The sequence below is a fragment of the Nicotiana sylvestris genome, chromosome 7 (genome assembly GCF_000393655.2).
Source record: "Nicotiana sylvestris chromosome 7, ASM39365v2, whole genome shotgun sequence".
NCBI classification, from domain to species: domain Eukaryota; kingdom Viridiplantae; phylum Streptophyta; class Magnoliopsida; order Solanales; family Solanaceae; genus Nicotiana; species Nicotiana sylvestris.
Genome location: NC_091063.1, coordinates 37067347 through 37084019, shown reverse-complemented (window position 1 = coordinate 37084019; position 16673 = coordinate 37067347). Strand labels below are relative to the sequence as shown.

General features: G+C 34.6%; 3 protein-coding genes and 1 non-coding gene across 6 annotated transcripts; 2 read left to right on the top strand and 2 right to left on the bottom strand.

Annotated features, from left to right (window-relative positions):
* The first annotated feature begins 629 nt into the window (after positions 1-629).
* On the top strand, positions 630-6440 carry LOC104218909 (putative F-box protein At1g49610). 3 transcript variants are annotated; one of them, XM_009769511.2, is made up of 5 exons: positions 630-729; positions 1290-1567; positions 3233-4235; positions 5269-5448; positions 5939-6440. In XM_009769511.2, the coding sequence occupies exons 3-5, from the start codon at positions 3240-3242 to the stop codon at positions 6254-6256; spliced, it is 1494 nt and encodes a 497-aa protein (XP_009767813.1). In that variant the 5' UTR covers positions 630-729; positions 1290-1567; positions 3233-3239; the 3' UTR covers positions 6257-6440. The 3 variants fall into 3 exon arrangements, with proteins under 3 accessions (XP_009767813.1, XP_009767814.1, XP_009767812.1); XM_009769512.2 differs by having other exon boundaries at positions 633-883; XM_009769510.2 differs by having other exon boundaries at positions 633-1567.
* A 699-nt stretch (positions 6441-7139) lies between these two features.
* Positions 7140-8642, bottom strand: LOC104218914 (homeobox-leucine zipper protein HAT9-like). Its single transcript, XM_009769516.2, has 4 exons — positions 8567-8642; positions 7933-8297; positions 7558-7637; positions 7140-7458 (listed from the first exon to the last, which is right to left on the bottom strand). Exons 1-4 carry the CDS (start codon positions 8640-8642, stop codon positions 7140-7142), a joined length of 840 nt encoding a protein of 279 aa, XP_009767818.2.
* A 2220-nt stretch (positions 8643-10862) lies between these two features.
* Positions 10863-13623, top strand: LOC104218910 (QWRF motif-containing protein 3). The gene is made up of 6 exons (XM_009769514.2): positions 10863-12100; positions 12194-12313; positions 12432-12548; positions 12973-13062; positions 13151-13258; positions 13410-13623. The coding sequence occupies exons 1-6, from the start codon at positions 10952-10954 to the stop codon at positions 13500-13502; spliced, it is 1677 nt and encodes a 558-aa protein (XP_009767816.1). The 5' UTR covers positions 10863-10951; the 3' UTR covers positions 13503-13623.
* Positions 13624-14649: 1026 nt separating this feature from the next.
* On the bottom strand, positions 14650-14744 carry TRNAY-GUA (transfer RNA tyrosine (anticodon GUA)). The gene is made up of 2 exons: positions 14708-14744; positions 14650-14685 (listed from the first exon to the last, which is right to left on the bottom strand). It is a non-coding gene; the product is annotated as a tRNA-Tyr (tRNA).
* Positions 14745-16673: the final 1929 nt, after the last annotated feature.

The window sequence follows — 16673 nt, the reverse complement described above, 5'->3', positions numbered from 1 at the left end:
TATAATATACTACACATTTTTACGTTCTGACCACAACTAATATTTGAAGCATGCTTCATTTTGACAAATTCGAGACCTGTGCAATCTCCAAAATTGATACTACAACTCCACAAATATTCCATCTCCATTCACTAGAAATAGCAGTTAACAAGAACATAAATAACAATTTTTTTATTTTATGCCAAAAATTGAATGAAGCTCTGGATGTATTATATACTTAAGAGTAAAATCATAATTTTATTAAATCTTATTGGGTTGTCGGTTAACGTTAAGAAATTAGGCAAATCGAGGCCCGAACAGATAACTCAATAGGGAAAAAATACTAAATCATTACCGAACTGTTAACCCAATAACCCGATATCGATACCCCAATAAACTTTTTTCGGTTCGGACTATCGGCTATACTCGATTATACTCTGATATATGCCCAGCCCTATTTGACATGGTGCATGACGAATGACATTGTCATAACCTGAAGTTGCAAATTTGACCTTTAAGTCATGTATATTTTTTGAGCAATTCACGTATAAATCAGATTACTTTAACGTAACAAAAAAATAGTTTCATGACTTTAATTATATAGTGGCTAATGTTTATGGACTATATGTGAAATTAACAAATGAAAAATGCATATAAAATTGGACTCTAATCAAATTGGAATAGTGAGTGCGGAGACCGTGAAAGTCGAAATTGAAGCTAGCTGTTAAGCTTAATAGCGATCTTGGTCCAGTTGAGGGTTTCCCCTTTAATCAATTTCTGAATATTTGCTTAAACAGTGTTTTGTTGCTGCAATGGTGATTCAGTCCTCACTCAGGGAAGAAATATTTTGTTAAAATTAAACCAAAAAATACTAGTATTGATGGCTTGTTGCTGCTCTTTCATAGTAATTATTTAAAATTCTGTATAATTTTTTCAAATCATAGTAGTAGGGTAAATTCATGCATGCGTATATGAACTATGAATTATGAATCCACACACGTGGTATTAAGCTCTTTTGATTTGAATTACATGTTTATTTGTGTAAAAAAATTTATGGGGCTATGGTTTTAATCCTAAGATTAAGCTCAAGAATTTGAAATTGATGTGAAGGGTGTTGATTCTGTCCTAAAACTGTACTTTGTGAGCGTGAGAGCTACTCATTTTAGTAATACTCGATTTCATTTAGAAATTTGCTTATTATTTAGTTTTTACAATAAATAAATTTATTGGTAGCTCGGGCAGACTCTTGGACTATGTTATTGTTTGATCGAATTGAACTAATTATGTTTTTATCTTTTACTTTTGGGAAGAAATCGATGACAGAGAGTGCGGTTAAGAAGTATGCTTGCAATTTATTTGGAATTCCAAAAGGGAAGAAAAGTTGATCTACAGAAGTATTTGGGGTCAAGGAAATTCGGATTTAGTTTGTGTTCAGAGAATCGATTGTTGGCATGGAACTGGAATGATTTTTCCTCTTTAAGGCAAAAATGCAGTCTTTTATTGACAATGGAGTCATCTTAGACGCTTGTGATTGCTGGAATCAAGGCCAACGCAGATAAAAGAACGATGTGGTTTCTGAATAGTTGAGGTAAATATCTCGATTATTTTTTTTCCATTTAAGTAAGCATTTCTCGATCTGATTTTTGTTTTGCTCGGTAGCTCTATATGGTAGGATCAAGGTCACGCGAATAATTTAGGCATTTAATTTTAGGAGTAGTTTTAGGTTTCCTGTTATGGGTTTGTTGTATTTTTGCGACGTTATACTGCTTTTATGATTGATTACATATAACCCTTGTGATATGAAGTTATCGACATATATATAGTTTTTGACATATTTATTGCAAAGTGGGGATTGCTTATAGCGGACGGTTGCATCTAATTTACTGACAGCAAAGCATGCACCGGAGTGAGCCTAGTGGCAAGATATTTTGGCCGAAAATCCCCGATATCCTCTATATAAGTTTCGTGTAACACTGTAATTTTCAGAAGCAAAACTCATATCGTTTCTGTACTAAATAGGCAAGGGTGTAACTTGCGTTAAAAGAGGGCTTGATTTCTCATCTCTCACTAGAAAAATCAGTCCTGAAACAGGTATATGAAAAAATGTTATGCCATTCATTATCTTTCCTTTTGGATAATTGTTAACTTTATGGCTGGAATCGCTCATATGTTTATACAGGTTCATTTTTGGTAGGGGCGTTTAGGTTTGGCAAATCTAGGCTTTTGCATTGTGTTCCAAATGTTGAATCCTGAAATGAGAGTCTTGCTTTGATTCAAACTGTATTGGATCTTTCTTTTGTCAATGCATTTAATGATTTTCAGGTTCTTTCTGTTTCAGGGCATAAAAGGCCTAAGTATTCTGGTTTTAGATACTACAATTTTGTCTTGCTCGCTTTTAAGGTTTAAATTTGGTTTGAGTCTATTGTAAGCTCGACGCTACATATGAGATTTTGGATTGTGTTCATGTACTATTTTAAATGTTGGCTCTTTTTAGGCAACAACTTATCGGTATGTGTAAATCTGTGTATAAAGATGCCATTTCTGATCTAAAAGTGAAGAAACTGTTCTGAAATAGGTTAAAGAGAATTGGTATACATTTTATGGGCTTATTGCATCTGTGTGCCGGCTAACGTTTGGTAGGGTCCATTCAGAATAGCAAATCCATGTTGCTGCATTGTTTTCGAGTTTTTGGATCTCCAAATAAAAATGTAGTTATGTAACGTTGTAACCTGAGCTGCATTGCTACTTATTGGTCCCTGCGTTCTGTTGATAATTTTTAGGTTTAGATACTAGAAACTTGTTAAGCTTTTCTTTTGGTTTACGATTCTGTTTCTTTATCTTTTGGGTGGATGCCTTGGATATGTGCGCATATACATTTCTTTTTCCCTTAAAACTCTTCTAGGTGGAATCCTTTTGAATTTTTTTTTTTTTTACATCAGTGGGTACTCTTAGAAAGTGATTGAATCTAAGAATACATTTGCCTTGTCTTAGAAACTTTGTAATCCAAACTATGAATGATAATTACTTAAAAAGTTCCCCAATCTGTTTGATCCCATGTTTTATCATCATGAATTGTTATCTCTAAATGGAAATTTAATATACTGAGATTATCGCTCGAGGATTTCTCAGCCTCATTAACTAGAGGGAGGAAAGCTCTCATTCTGTTCCTCTTGGTTTCAAGGAATAACATATGCTCAGTCATTTCATAGCTTGCAATTTATCGCGCCTAAAAATGTGCTATGTTGTCTTACAGAAGGAATATGTCTGCAAGGCAAAGAAGCTGTAACTTCAACGAAGACCGTATAAGTGGACTACCAGATGCCATCCTCATCCATATTCTCTCCTTATTGCCAACAATCGAGTCTGTAAACACAATCTTGATTCGAAGATTTAATCACCTCTGGCCATTCATCCACAAACTCACTTTTGATCAATGCATGTTTCCGGGGCACAACTGCGTCTATTATAGTCAAGCTAATCGTCCTGACTATGACGAAAGGTTCTTGAATTTTGTTCGTCATGTGCTTCTTCTTAATAAGAGCCCTACTCTTTATAAGTTCTCCCTTGATTTTCATTTTAGCTTATCCCATTCAATTCGACAAAGAGTATCCAACAGAACAGACAGATGGCAGTACGACTGTCTGAGGAGTGAGAAAAGGATGGCTAATGAAATTGGTACCTGGATCCAGTTTGCATTAAATAAAAATTTGAAGGTCCTTGACTTGTCTTTCTCTGCACATGGTACATTTGAGCCCCAGGCTTATTATGATCTGCCTAATTTTGTTCTAAGCAGTCCTCATTTGGTTGAACTCCGATTGGCATACTGTAAGATAAATACGAAAAAGAAGAGCGACCTGAAGGCCCTAACAACATTTTCTCTTGATAACGTTATGCTAATGGATCAATCAATGGATTATATTCTATCTGGTTGCCCGGTGCTGGAGGAATTAACTCTGTGGTTTTGCTATGGCCATAGAAGACTGGTTCTGGTCAATTCAAATTTAAAGACATTGGTACTTGGCATTAGATGGTTTGGAACAAGGATACATGTCTCTGCTCCAACTCTTCTATCATTAGAAATGTCTGGAACTGTGGAGGTGCTGGATATTACAAATGTAGCATCTATTGTTGAAGTGTCTGTCAATCGTATGGAGAAGTATGACTTCAAAGAGTACAAGGATTATCAAGAGATGAGAATACTCCTCCAAACAATTACAGGGGCCAAAAGTCTCAAGCTATGTTCCTGGTTTGCTCTGGTATGTGGCTTTTTCTCTTTCTCCACAACTTCTCCAGGTATATTTAACATTTCTGACTCTGGAGAAATAGCCTTTTAGGTGGACATACTAACTATAAACTCCTCTATTCAAGAGATGGAATAACATTAAATTTATTGACTGGAGGGGTTATGGTGTTGGATTTTGTCTTTAACGCTCAGGTTTAGGCATCAAACGATATTTCATGTACATTGTGCAATCAGTTTTTTAATGCTTTTGTTACTTACCTTGTGGTTGTCAGCACAAGTCCTTGTTGATTAAATCGTCATCTTGAGTTTGTGCTTCTCTGCTTTTCTTAAGAAATTTCATTTTAACTTATTGAAAAAAGAAACTTTTATTTCAATATGATCAGATTACAAACAAACCCTTCTCATGTTGTTTTCCATAAACTCAGAAAGGGTAGATAAGTCAATATCCTAAGTCCTACAGCAAAAGGCATATTCTTTCATGTAGAGTCTTATGGAGGCTAGATAATAAAAAGTCAGAGTATAGTGAAGTTGCCATATGACTGTGTGCTACTTCCTCTAAGCAATTTAGATGTCTGCATTTTCATGGTTCAGTTTAGCAAGCATTTACGTCAAATTTGTTGCGATGCAGCATTCTTTGCTATTGTAAGCATCTCTTTGATTGCATTCTTTATCATGTCAATATCAAAGGAAGAAACCTCCTTGTTTTCTTGATCATTTAGAAGCATTGTTCATAGTGCATAGGACCATTTCCTTTTAGACATAGTCCTTTTCGCCAACACAAGAATTTACTTATGTGCTGAAGCACACACCAAATTTGTACATCGCATTGAATGTGTGCGTTGCATCAAATGTGTTTAAGCTTAATTTGAACTTACAGACAATATCTTTTTCATGGTGTAGAGATGCGTTGTTCAAATAAATAGATGGGGAATGCTCATGTTTCACATAGCAACAAAGAAAGTTGACCAAGGGCTTGAATAGTCTAATGCAAAAATCTATTTATTTAGTTTCTTTAACTTTTGTGTTTTTATTTTTTGTCTGCCTAGGTATTTTCTTCATGGCAGTTGACAAATCTACCAGCTCCGACCTTCAGTTGCAAGGCGCTTAACCTTCAATTGGATTTTGTGAAATGGCACTTACCAGGAATACTGAACTTGCTGAAGCACTGTCCTTGCTTGGAGAATCTTATCATCGAAATAACTGCTTACTATGATTATCCATCGCGAGTATGACAAAATTTAATTGTTTTATTGCTCTAGTTGTTAACTGTGTTCTTTGCAATGTTCGAGTCGAACCTATTATCATGGACCCTAAAGATTTGGAAACATGTTGGTGTCAGACACTGGTAGGACACTAACCCGAGTTGGCATGATTGGGATATGTTGAATACTAACTTTGACATTTTCCATTTTAAAAAAAAAATAGCACTTTCAAATTTCATATGCAAATAGCACTTTTTTCCTAATCTCCTTTTTACTCATTATTTGGGGAGTCATGAGAAACCATCAAGTAGCAACATAAGACATCATGTTTCTTCAAGGTGGAAACTTAAATTTCTAAACATGTATGATTTTCTTTGTTTGTTTCACAGTAACTATAGATGTATTTTCATAATGTGTTACCCTAAGATTTTGCAGTTCCGAGACCTTGTTAGTATCCGTTATAGATAGCTCAGGACAATTCTTAACTGGATATTTCCTCTTGTGCTTATTTTAGAACGCAACCTCGTGGATTCACCCATATGACTTTGATGGAGATGAATTTTGGAATATGGTAGATACTCCTGTCCAGTGCTTGACTCATCACCTCAAGACGGTGGAGGTAGCTGGTTTCGTAATGGAGAAGCATGTGATTCATTTTGTGGAATATTTGCTCAGGAGTTCCATGGTATTAGAGGAAATGGTGATATTCGCGGAGAAGCAAACGTGGATCTATGGCCCAATTACTCTTATGTCTGGTAAGGTTCAGGAATTCGAGGAGAGGCTAATAAATGCCCCAAAAGCCTCTGCCTCTGCTGCAGTGGTTTTCTATTGATGGTGAACCCTTCAGAATGATTTGGCCTAGATAGTGTAAAAATCATTTACACTGTCAGTGTTTATAAGTTGAACTTCTGATAATAATGTGCACAATGAATTGTGCCGTGGACCGTTTCCTGCATTTTCTGTAATAACCTGTTGAAGGGCTTTTCTGTTAGATGTTATGTAGCTTTTTCTTTCAATATTTTCTTTTTGTGAAATTGGTTTTATATGAGGTCCTATTAGAGGAGAAAGTTATGAATGGGCTTTCTATTAGTTGTTCAGAGTTCTACCCATATTAGGCCTTAAAACTCACTTAGCAATGAGAATTTAGAGTTAAACAGGCCACTCTGTTGAGTTTTGAACTACACCTTGTAATTTAATAGGAAGAGAACACCAAAAAACTGGGTTGCTATAAAAATGTGGTAATACTTTAGCATTAGATTTTCAAGCATTTCATCATTTCATGCTGCATATACTATGGTTTTTTATATTCTCTTAAGGTAGATGCACCATGTGGTTAGTTGGCTAAAAATCTGGAGTTACTGGACTACTTATTAAATTCGTTATAGGTAGCTTCATCGTATACTCTATATAACTAGTTAATTAGCTCGCGCTTCTCGCGGTCAAATATATCCGTGTGTAAATTAGCTGATATAAAAGATAAAGTTATATAACAAAAAGAATATATGTGTGTATATAGATTGTTGTATATACGTAAAATGAAAAATTGAAAAACAATACGCTGGAGTTACAATCAATGAAGAAAGGCAATTTAGAGTCCAAAATTTGAACAGAGTTGGTAAACCAGATTAGATTTATGAAACACTTATGAATTATGATTCTTGCCCTACTTTATTTAATAAAGTTTAATATAATGACTTTGTGGTAAATAAGGGATACTATTTGTTCTTTTCCTTGACAAGAATAGTGTCTGAATTTGCTTCTTTGGACATTGCATCACTAGCCACTTTTTGGTTTCCACAATCCAAATCACAATGCTTTTGCTCAGATTTGATATTCTCTGTTTTCTGGCAAGATGGACACAGGGCAATTGTCCTAATCTTGGGAAGTCGAAGATGAAAAGGTGATGCCCACTGATCAATTTTGATTGATCTTAGCTCTTGCAACTCTTTCTTTAGTCTACTATTTTCATCATTCAAATTTTGGCAGCACTTCTTCAAAAACTCACAGTCCACTTCTGTTTGCTTCAGTTTGGTCCTTTATAACACATAAACAAATGTTATAATTAAGAATTTAAAACTGTACAAAGAGTAAAATATGAAATAGAGGTATTAAAATTAATGAGAATATAATTACCTTGCTCTTCTATTCTGAAACCAAACTTCTACTTGCCGTGGCTTGAGTTTTAATTTGGCTGCAAGCTCTTGTTTTTGACCCTGCATATCAATCCAAATTTAGCCTATCACTCTTAACCCTCACTTGTTAAAGACATTTTCCATCAGTCTTTTCTTCTAAAGTACATAAAAAAAAAAATGGGGAGTCTTGGAGCAACAGTAAAGTTGTCTCCGTGTGACTTGTAAGTCACGAGTTTGAACCGTTGAATCAACCACTGATGCAAGCATCAGGGTAGGTTGCAGCCTGCCTCCCCTTGGGTGCAGTCTTTCCTTGGACCCTACGGGATGCTTCGTGCACCGGGCTGAAGATGCAAACTTGAAGATATTAATGATATACCATAGCAAGTGTAGTGTGCCGTTTGAAACTTTCTTCAAGCAAAGTGGATTGTTCTTTGGTAAGCCTCAGCTTCTTTCTCATACCATTCTTCTTGCTCTCATTATCAAAATTGTTGAAATTTCTTGGACTTGTACTGTTGGGGGCTTGCCTTAGGTCATTTTTACAGTTTTTTGAGGTTGACCCCTCGGTCTTTTTCTCCTCCATATCACTAGAATGAAGAGGAATAGATGGATCAAGACATATAATCTTCTTATGTTCTTCTAATTGGTTTTGTTTAGGTAATAAATCACTTGTGACAAGTCCAAGTGTGAGTCTGGTGTCACAAGTTTCATTATCATTTCCCATGGCATAGAGAGAAATGATATCTGCAAAAGAGAAAAGAATGAGGTGAATATTATGGTATGATTTGAGAATACTGAAACTGTTCCTTGAGCAGGATCTAATTTATATGGTAAGAGTGGGAATAAGTATGTTTTGTTTCAGAAATAATGAATGAGACTGTTAATTTTGTATTAATTATACAAAGTCATTAAGTAGAGAAGAGAGGAGTGAAATACTAATAAGCATTTGAGTAGTAATGGCAATTATGGCATGCGTTAAAACTATGACTCCTATTAGGAGACCAATAACTTACTTTGAACTATGACTTTGTTTGACTTGCCCCCCTGTTTCCCAGAAAAAGATTTTGATATATTCAAAGGGCTTTTCATATTCCAATTACTTGCACATTATTACTCATTTGTTTCTTGCGTATAGAAACTCTAATACATTTATGATTCTCATAAATTAATGAGAAAGGATTCATAATTTCATACATTTCGTAACGATAAGAATTATTTTAGGACAAAGAGAATCATGTAGGGTATTTGGCTGGTGATGACAATATTTGGAGATTGCCGTGGAGAGGAGCAAGGATTTCACATTAAGTCCCTGTGGGACTTGGAATATTACTCGGATTAGGAGTCTATACTTTATACAACACAACACACATTATTATAGCGTTCATTTTTAGGTATATATAATAATAACAATAACAACAACAATACTGATAATAATATTTTCTTCAATATTCAATTGATTGGCCGTAAATCTGGACAACCGCTAATGAGTCACAAATATTAAATGTAATTGTATTGCCCTAATATCGAATCAATCTAGAACCACAATAAAGTATGTCACCAAATAAGAAAATGTTTATTTTTTATAAGCTACATCGACAAGGTCGTTGTAGTATAGTGGTGAGTATTCCTGCCTGTCACCCGGGTTCAATCCCCGGCAACAGCGCATTTTTCATTTTTCTCCTATATTTGCTCCTCAGTTCTACGTTTGAAATGAACCAATTTTAGAATTGCCCCTCAAAGTGTCTTGCACATAGCTCATGTCACGTTTTCCTTTTACTTTTGACCAAAAGGAGGAGAAATTTTGCCAAACGCTTACTAGACGAGGGACCAGAAATATGAAATATTAGTCGAAGTATAATACGCTAAACTACCCGTAATAAAGAGACTAAAATTATTAATTTTTACAACTTCGAATATTCTAAAAGCAAAACAAAACAAAAAAAGAAATGGGAGAAGGATATTGGAGTATTTTGATTTATACACTGGGTTCCTAATCGGGAAAGTACTTACTTATACAAGTCAGTTTATATTTACATCAAATCATAATAAATCAATAATGATCACATAGGCGGAACTCAAATTTTAATATTTATGAGTTTCTAGTGTAATTTTAAGTATATGGGCCAAGTACATGTTTCTTCGGGTCGGGGGTTAACTTTGAAGTATGGAAGAAGATATATTAAGTTTGTCTCTACATAACTAACGTTATCCATAACACAAGTTACAACCAATATGGAGAAATTGTAGGAAGATTAAAATATTATGAGAAGGACCCATTTTTCCACATTTTAGAGGGAGTAATATCACCGAAGAATGTGGTGCAGTGGATATGACTGCTCTTTCCTTAACCAGAGGTCTCGGGTTCGAGCCCTAGGTATGGAAAAATCTTTGGTAGGAAGCGTTTCTCCCCGAATGGGGCCTTACGCGGCGCGAATCCGCATATAGTAGGGCTCCAATGCGGGTACCGGACACCGGGTGGAAAACAAAAAAAAAATATAATGAAACTGAGGATACCTGAATCCAAACTGACTTATTTGCCCCTTGATGGAGAGACGTAATCACAAATTCACAAAAGAGGTGAGAATCAAGATTTCAAACCTGTGGACTCGAGATTTTAATCGTTTTAAGTTACTGGCTTCTAAATTAATAATTTATACATATTCAATAAACTTTTTAAGACAAATACAGAGTTCGAACCAAAGCTATTGGGTTTAGCCGAACCCGCTCTCGGTACTCTAGCTTCGTCCCTATTCACGATCATATTAAGCTAACACACACTTTGCGCAGATTATGAAAAGGTTATTGATTTATTTATTGGTATTTTGGGAATAACAAATTTTAAAATTACTACTCACAAATATTATTTCTCGCAAAAATAGAAGCTTAAAATTAGTATTTTTTATACTGTTAGGTCATCAACTGAATAGTTAAAAAAAATAAAAAAGAAATTTACACCGGATAAATTAAAACCAAAATTAAAGAGGCGCCTTCCATTGCAAAGCAACGCTAATACTAGGAATGCCGGCAAAGCTAAACAAACAGAATCCTCAAACGACACTCCATTTTGATTAAGATTAGTTGCTAATTGCCCAAACATAATCTCTATCCAAGTCAACTCTCTTTAAGAACATTTTACTTACAAACATTAAAACCCAAAACTACCCTTTTTAATTCTAACCAAAATCTCTCCATATAAGGCTATTTACGTAAACTAATAAATCCATTCACCAGAAACCCGGTAAATATGCCGGCTTAGCATCTACATTGCCGCCTCATTTCAAGTGTTTGTTTTTAGTCTCAACCATTTTCGGTAACAAACCAAAAATCAAAAATCCAAAAGCCAAAACTTTTCTCTCTTGACTCTATTGTGTTGTTTGCTTGTTATTTTTGTTGTTACTATGAAGGAGAACGACTGTGAAAACATGGGTTTTGATCATTCTTTGACGCCAAAAAAGCCAAAATCAAGAAAAATAAGTTCAAGATATCTCTCCACAACTTCAAATCGTTCCATTCTTGATACGGAAAATCAGTCTCCACAAAACATAGTGCCAAAACCAAGATCATCCACTGATTGTAATAAGCTTAAAAGCCTTGAGAATTCAGGATTAATGGGTAAACTTTGGCCATCTTCAAGTTCAACGGTCGACACATTTGCAAATCACTTAGGAAATGAGAGGCAAAAAGACATTGAAGAGCACAAAAATCCAATGTCTCTTAGTAAGCAAAAGAGTTGCACCGAGTTTAGTAGATTTGAGAATGAAAAAGAAAAACGTAGATCATTTTTTGGTGGTAGGTACACTAGAAAACTCAAATTTCCAGGTAGATTTTCAACTTCTTCAAATTTATTGGAAGATTATAGCGATCATATTGTCCCTGGAAGACTTTCTATCGATGAGGATGAGAACTCCCTTGGGCGAAGATCTAATTCTGCACGAATTAGATCAGATATAGGACATGATTCTGAATCTGAGTACAGTGACATTGGTTCAAACAACAGCTTTGATTCTCCTGTTATTCGGAGAAACTTAGCACCATCTTATATGGCACCAACAATGAGTTCAAGAAAGGCTGGAATTGAAGTTCCCTCAAAGTACATGCAAGAATCATCATCAAAATGGTCGCGAAGATGGAGTGCAGATTCCAGTGTTCAGAAGCCAGTTTCATCGGACACTTCTCCAAAATTAGGACTCAAATTCAATAATCCAATTCAAAGAGCTGGTTCACTTAACAGTAAAATTTCTAAGTGGACTCTGTCACCTGGAAGGCCAAACTCTCCTCCTGTATTGATGGAAAACAAAGGGACATTTATGTCAAATATGAAGCCTCCGACGAGTCCTTCTAGGGCGAAAAAAGTCGGGAATTTTCTTAGCATGGGGCTTGAATTGTTCAAAGGTAAGAAATTTTCTTCTGTTGCAGCATCTCCTCTTCGGCCAGGCATGACCGAGAGCGTTCATCGGCTAAGAATGCTTCATAATAGATTGCTGCAGTGGAGATATGTAAATACCAGAGCTGATATTGTCAATCAAAATATCAGTAAACACGCTGAGGTTTGTGTAGTCTTTTTCCTTAGTTTAAAATGTTGTGATGAGTACTAGGCCTTAGTCACAAAATCAGCTGATTGGATTATTTGGTTTTCTCAGGCAAACTTAGTATATGCTTGGGATGGTCTAATAAAATTGAGACAATCTGTGGTACAAAAGAAGCTGCAGCTACAGAGGCAAAAGCTGGACATGAAATTGAGTTCTATTCTTCATGCTCAAGTAAGAACTTATTACCCTTAATTAATTTGGTAAAATGACATGATTAATTACCAAAGACCAAAACCATTACAATTGTGTTAAGGTATGATATTTTGGCCATATATGAATGATTGTGCAGATTAAGTTACTAGAAACATGGGATTCTATGGAAAGGCAACACTCTTCATCAGTGTCAAAATCCATAGACGGTTTACAGTCTGCAGTTTGTAGGGTACCTCTTATTGAAGGAGCAACGGTATGTCAATTCAAATAACTAATTTTTTATTCACTTGGTCTATTTGCTCTGCTATGAAACGGGCTAATCCCACATTGGCAAAACACAAGAGAGATGATGGGTAAATAAGTAAATACGACTTACACCCTAGTGACGTGTTTTAAGGCCGTGCCGGCTTCAGCCCGAAGCGAAGAATATCACTAATGGACTAGGCTGTTAAATATGATATCAGAACCACTCTGCGTACGATGAGTCCCTAGGGGTTGGATGTGACACCTCAGGCGAATCTCACATCGATAAAATACGCGAGAGATATTGGGTATATAAATAAACAAGTCTTAGACTCTAGTGACGCGTTTTAAAGCCGTCCGAAAGCAGATAATATCACCAGTTGACTTGGCTGTTACAAAAACAGAGCATTTAGCTGACAAGATTAATTTTGCAGGTGGAACCACAATCGTCTATTATTGCCCTTCAACATGCCTCAGATGTATCTTCATCAATCAAGTTAATACTATCCAATTTTTCATCAGGAGTAAGATTCTTAAATTTCTAATATTGTTGTTTATAATAGTATAGATGATTTAGTTAGAAAATGAGTTGTAAAATAAATTTTTGTTCAGGCTGAGAAAACTGCTGAAGTACTCAAGGAAATGGCAGAGGTAGCTGTACAAGAGAAGTTGCTGTTAGAAGAATTCTTGGAGCTTTTCAAAAATATTTCTGCACTTGAGGTTAATTTTTTTTTTCTTTGCTTTATGGATTATAATACAAGTTGGGCATTTTTTGCAGATACTCAAAATTCATTACCATATTCAGATGCTTTATTTGATACGATTAGCATTTGAGCTTTCCTTGTAAATCTTGTTTGTTTGTTATTGGCAGAATCAAGAAAGGAGTTTAAAATGCAGCATTATGCAATTAGGACTGCAACAAGAACATTACTGCAAAAAAGAGAAGGATATGGTATCTGCTTAATCATTTGATCTCAGCAAACAAATGCTCAAGGGAGGCAGGAGCAAGACGTGCATTATTTTGTTGATTTTTTTCATTGCATGTATAATAGTGGCGTACGCAGTATTTAGTACAAGCGTGAACATAATGGCACAACAAACAGTTAAATAATTCATGTATATAAGCATTTTTACCCCTTGGGCGGCCCTTTCCCTTTGACAAACAAACACCTAATAATTAGACAAATAAACAAACAATCAATAAAAATGACGAATTGACCTCATAAAAGGAAGAAGCTCAACCTAATAACCTATTAGGTGCTATCAGAAGAACATATCAATACTGAATATATACACAGAATAAAGTAATTTCATTACAAACATATAAAGTTTCAACTTACAAAACTTTGGTGATTTCTTCCCATCTGTTCAAGCTGTAGTGGATAGAATTACCTAGTACATGTTGTTGATGGGAGGTGGCATGTATATCGCGAAATTAATTTAGGTGCACAAGCTGGCCCAAATACCATAGTTATATAAAAAAGACTTAAAAACAAATATAATAAAAGTAATTAATATAATAAACAAAAAAAATTCAATTTAACACATAATATGATAATTTTTTCCCAATGAAGTTGGTTAATTTGAATCCACATCCTTGAAGGCGTGTCTGTAATTGATGAATGATGTGCATGTAATTATTATTGTTAGAAACATAATTTGTTGTATGCTATATTTCTATTTTAAAAATGCGTAAAATGTGAAAAAGTCGATTATATATTTTTGTGAAAACCAAATTATTCAATCAAGAAAATGCGAATATAAATTGATTTAGCTCAAGTTTTCTATCCAAAATTGGTTATATTATGAGTGATTTTATGGTGTGCCTCTTTTTATCTTATACATTTGTAGACCCGTATCTTACATATTTGGGTCTACAAAATTCTGGGTCCACAAAATTGTGAGACAAAAAAGAGGCCTCACACAACTAGTACGAGGCACAAAATAAAATTTTTCTTATGTTACGAACTCGTTATACTTTTATTCTTTTCAGGACCTAGTCATTTCCAGAACTGGTTATGTACAGACTTGGTTTAATCTCATCATTTTACTTTCTTTTAATGACCTAGTTATATCATTTTATCCAGTCAATAATAAAATGAAAAAGAAAATCCGACCTGCCGGATTCGAACCAGCGACCTAAGGATTAGCGCTGTTAGCCCTTGCCCACTACAGTCCTCCGCTCTACCAACTGAGCTAAGGTCGGTTGCTATAAGCTTACAACATTAGTATATTAACCGCTAAATGTAACATCCTCTTATGCACTTCTTGCTATTTTTTTCCCAGCCCCTCAGATAAGCTTACCGTTAATAAATGGAATTTATCCTTCGGTCGTAAAGTGCTCGTTCACTTTTTCAATTTTATTGAAAAATAATAATAATAATAATAATAAATTTCTTAATACCTTTTGCAAGTTACATGACTTAAATCTACTAGGCGAATAAATTACATTTTCTTGAGCATATTTTTTATATTAACAAATTATTTGGTTGTCTCCTTCCACATGTATATAATACTGTATTTATTCACTTTCATCAAATATTTATAATTTTCAATAATCGCTGCCCTCGGAGAATGATATTGTGTTCCTCCTCTTTGATAAGCTTGACGACAAGTAGGCAATTCGTCTCCACTTTTAATTTTTGTATTCTCTTCCTTTTGCTAATTGAGACCTTATTCGATGTTACATAGTTTTGTAAAGATGATTGATGTAGAATTCATTTACTTTCTCCTTAACAATCCCTCCAAAAGTAACATCTTTAGTTTGAGTCTTCACATTGTCATCAATAAGTTTTTATTTATTTTTCTTGCATAAGTAATTGATCAAATTTTTTAGTTTGGCTTGTTTTAGATATAAAAATTTGTGAAGGAAATATTTCATCAATTTCCTTAGGTACATCTTTTCAATCAAATTTATGTTTTGCTCTTCCCGTATATACAACTTTTATTTATAATACCTCATCCAAGTATTGGCTTCTCATTCAAAGTATTAATCCCATTCTATTGAACTTATTCCATGTTCATTTAAATAGTGAACAATCCTAAAAATATGCACAAACCCTCCACATTTTTATCATATTGTGCACACTTAGGAGACTCAATTATTTTCTTAGTAATATCAAGTATCAAATAAAGTGAAAAGGGAAAAGCAAAAAAAAAGAAGAAGAGAAAATGCATAAAATACCTATTAACTTGTCCGGAAAAATTATTTACACACCTAAACTTTACGGGCGACCTTTTACCCCCCCCCTTTCTAAACTTAAGTGAATTTAATACCCTCTTGAGTGATGACATGGCGTAAAACGTGTAGTTATGCGCGTGAAGGCAAAAAAAAATAACTTAAAACTAATTTAATGGTCCAGGTGTCACTTTCCTATTGGATATTATAACTAATTAACTTAATACTACTTTTTTCTCTTTTCTTATTCATTTTTCTTTTCTTTTTCGTTTTTTTTTCTCTTTCTTCATTTAACATAAGTAGTGAACTGGGCGCTACCTTGGCTAAAATATCCATTTCCGGTGACCTTATTCTTATCTACATCCTTCTTCAATTGAGATTTTCTCCATCCGATTTTTCATCTATTTGCTGAAAAATACCTCTTTAGAACCAGAAATAGTGTTTAAAAAAAGACAAGGTGTCACCGGAAAATTCTCCGGCCGGAAAAAATTTATAGGTCCTTAACAGGTGGCTCTATATCTCAGATTTTATTCACTCTTCCAATATAAAACTAGGAAGAATAAAGTGACAAAAATTCTACTAAGGAAACCCATACGAAGGAAATTAGGAGCACAAACCCAACTCATCAAAAAATAGGTACCAACGATACCAAACTTTCCGCCCAACCCAAAATTTCTCTCTATCCCAAGCCTTTCGACGCTTTTTCTCCTTAATTTTGTGTAATGTCAAAGCCACAAATAAATTTATCTACAATGAAAAAAGAAGAATAGAGATAGAGATATTTAAGGGAGTTTATGGCTGTGAATGGCTTCCACAGTGGCAGCAGCAAAAATAATGAGGAAGAAAGGTGAAGAAGATGAAATGAAAAAAATATAGAAAAGGAATGAAGAACTATATATATATATATATATATATATATATATATATATAAAAAAAAAATAGTGTAACATTTGATAC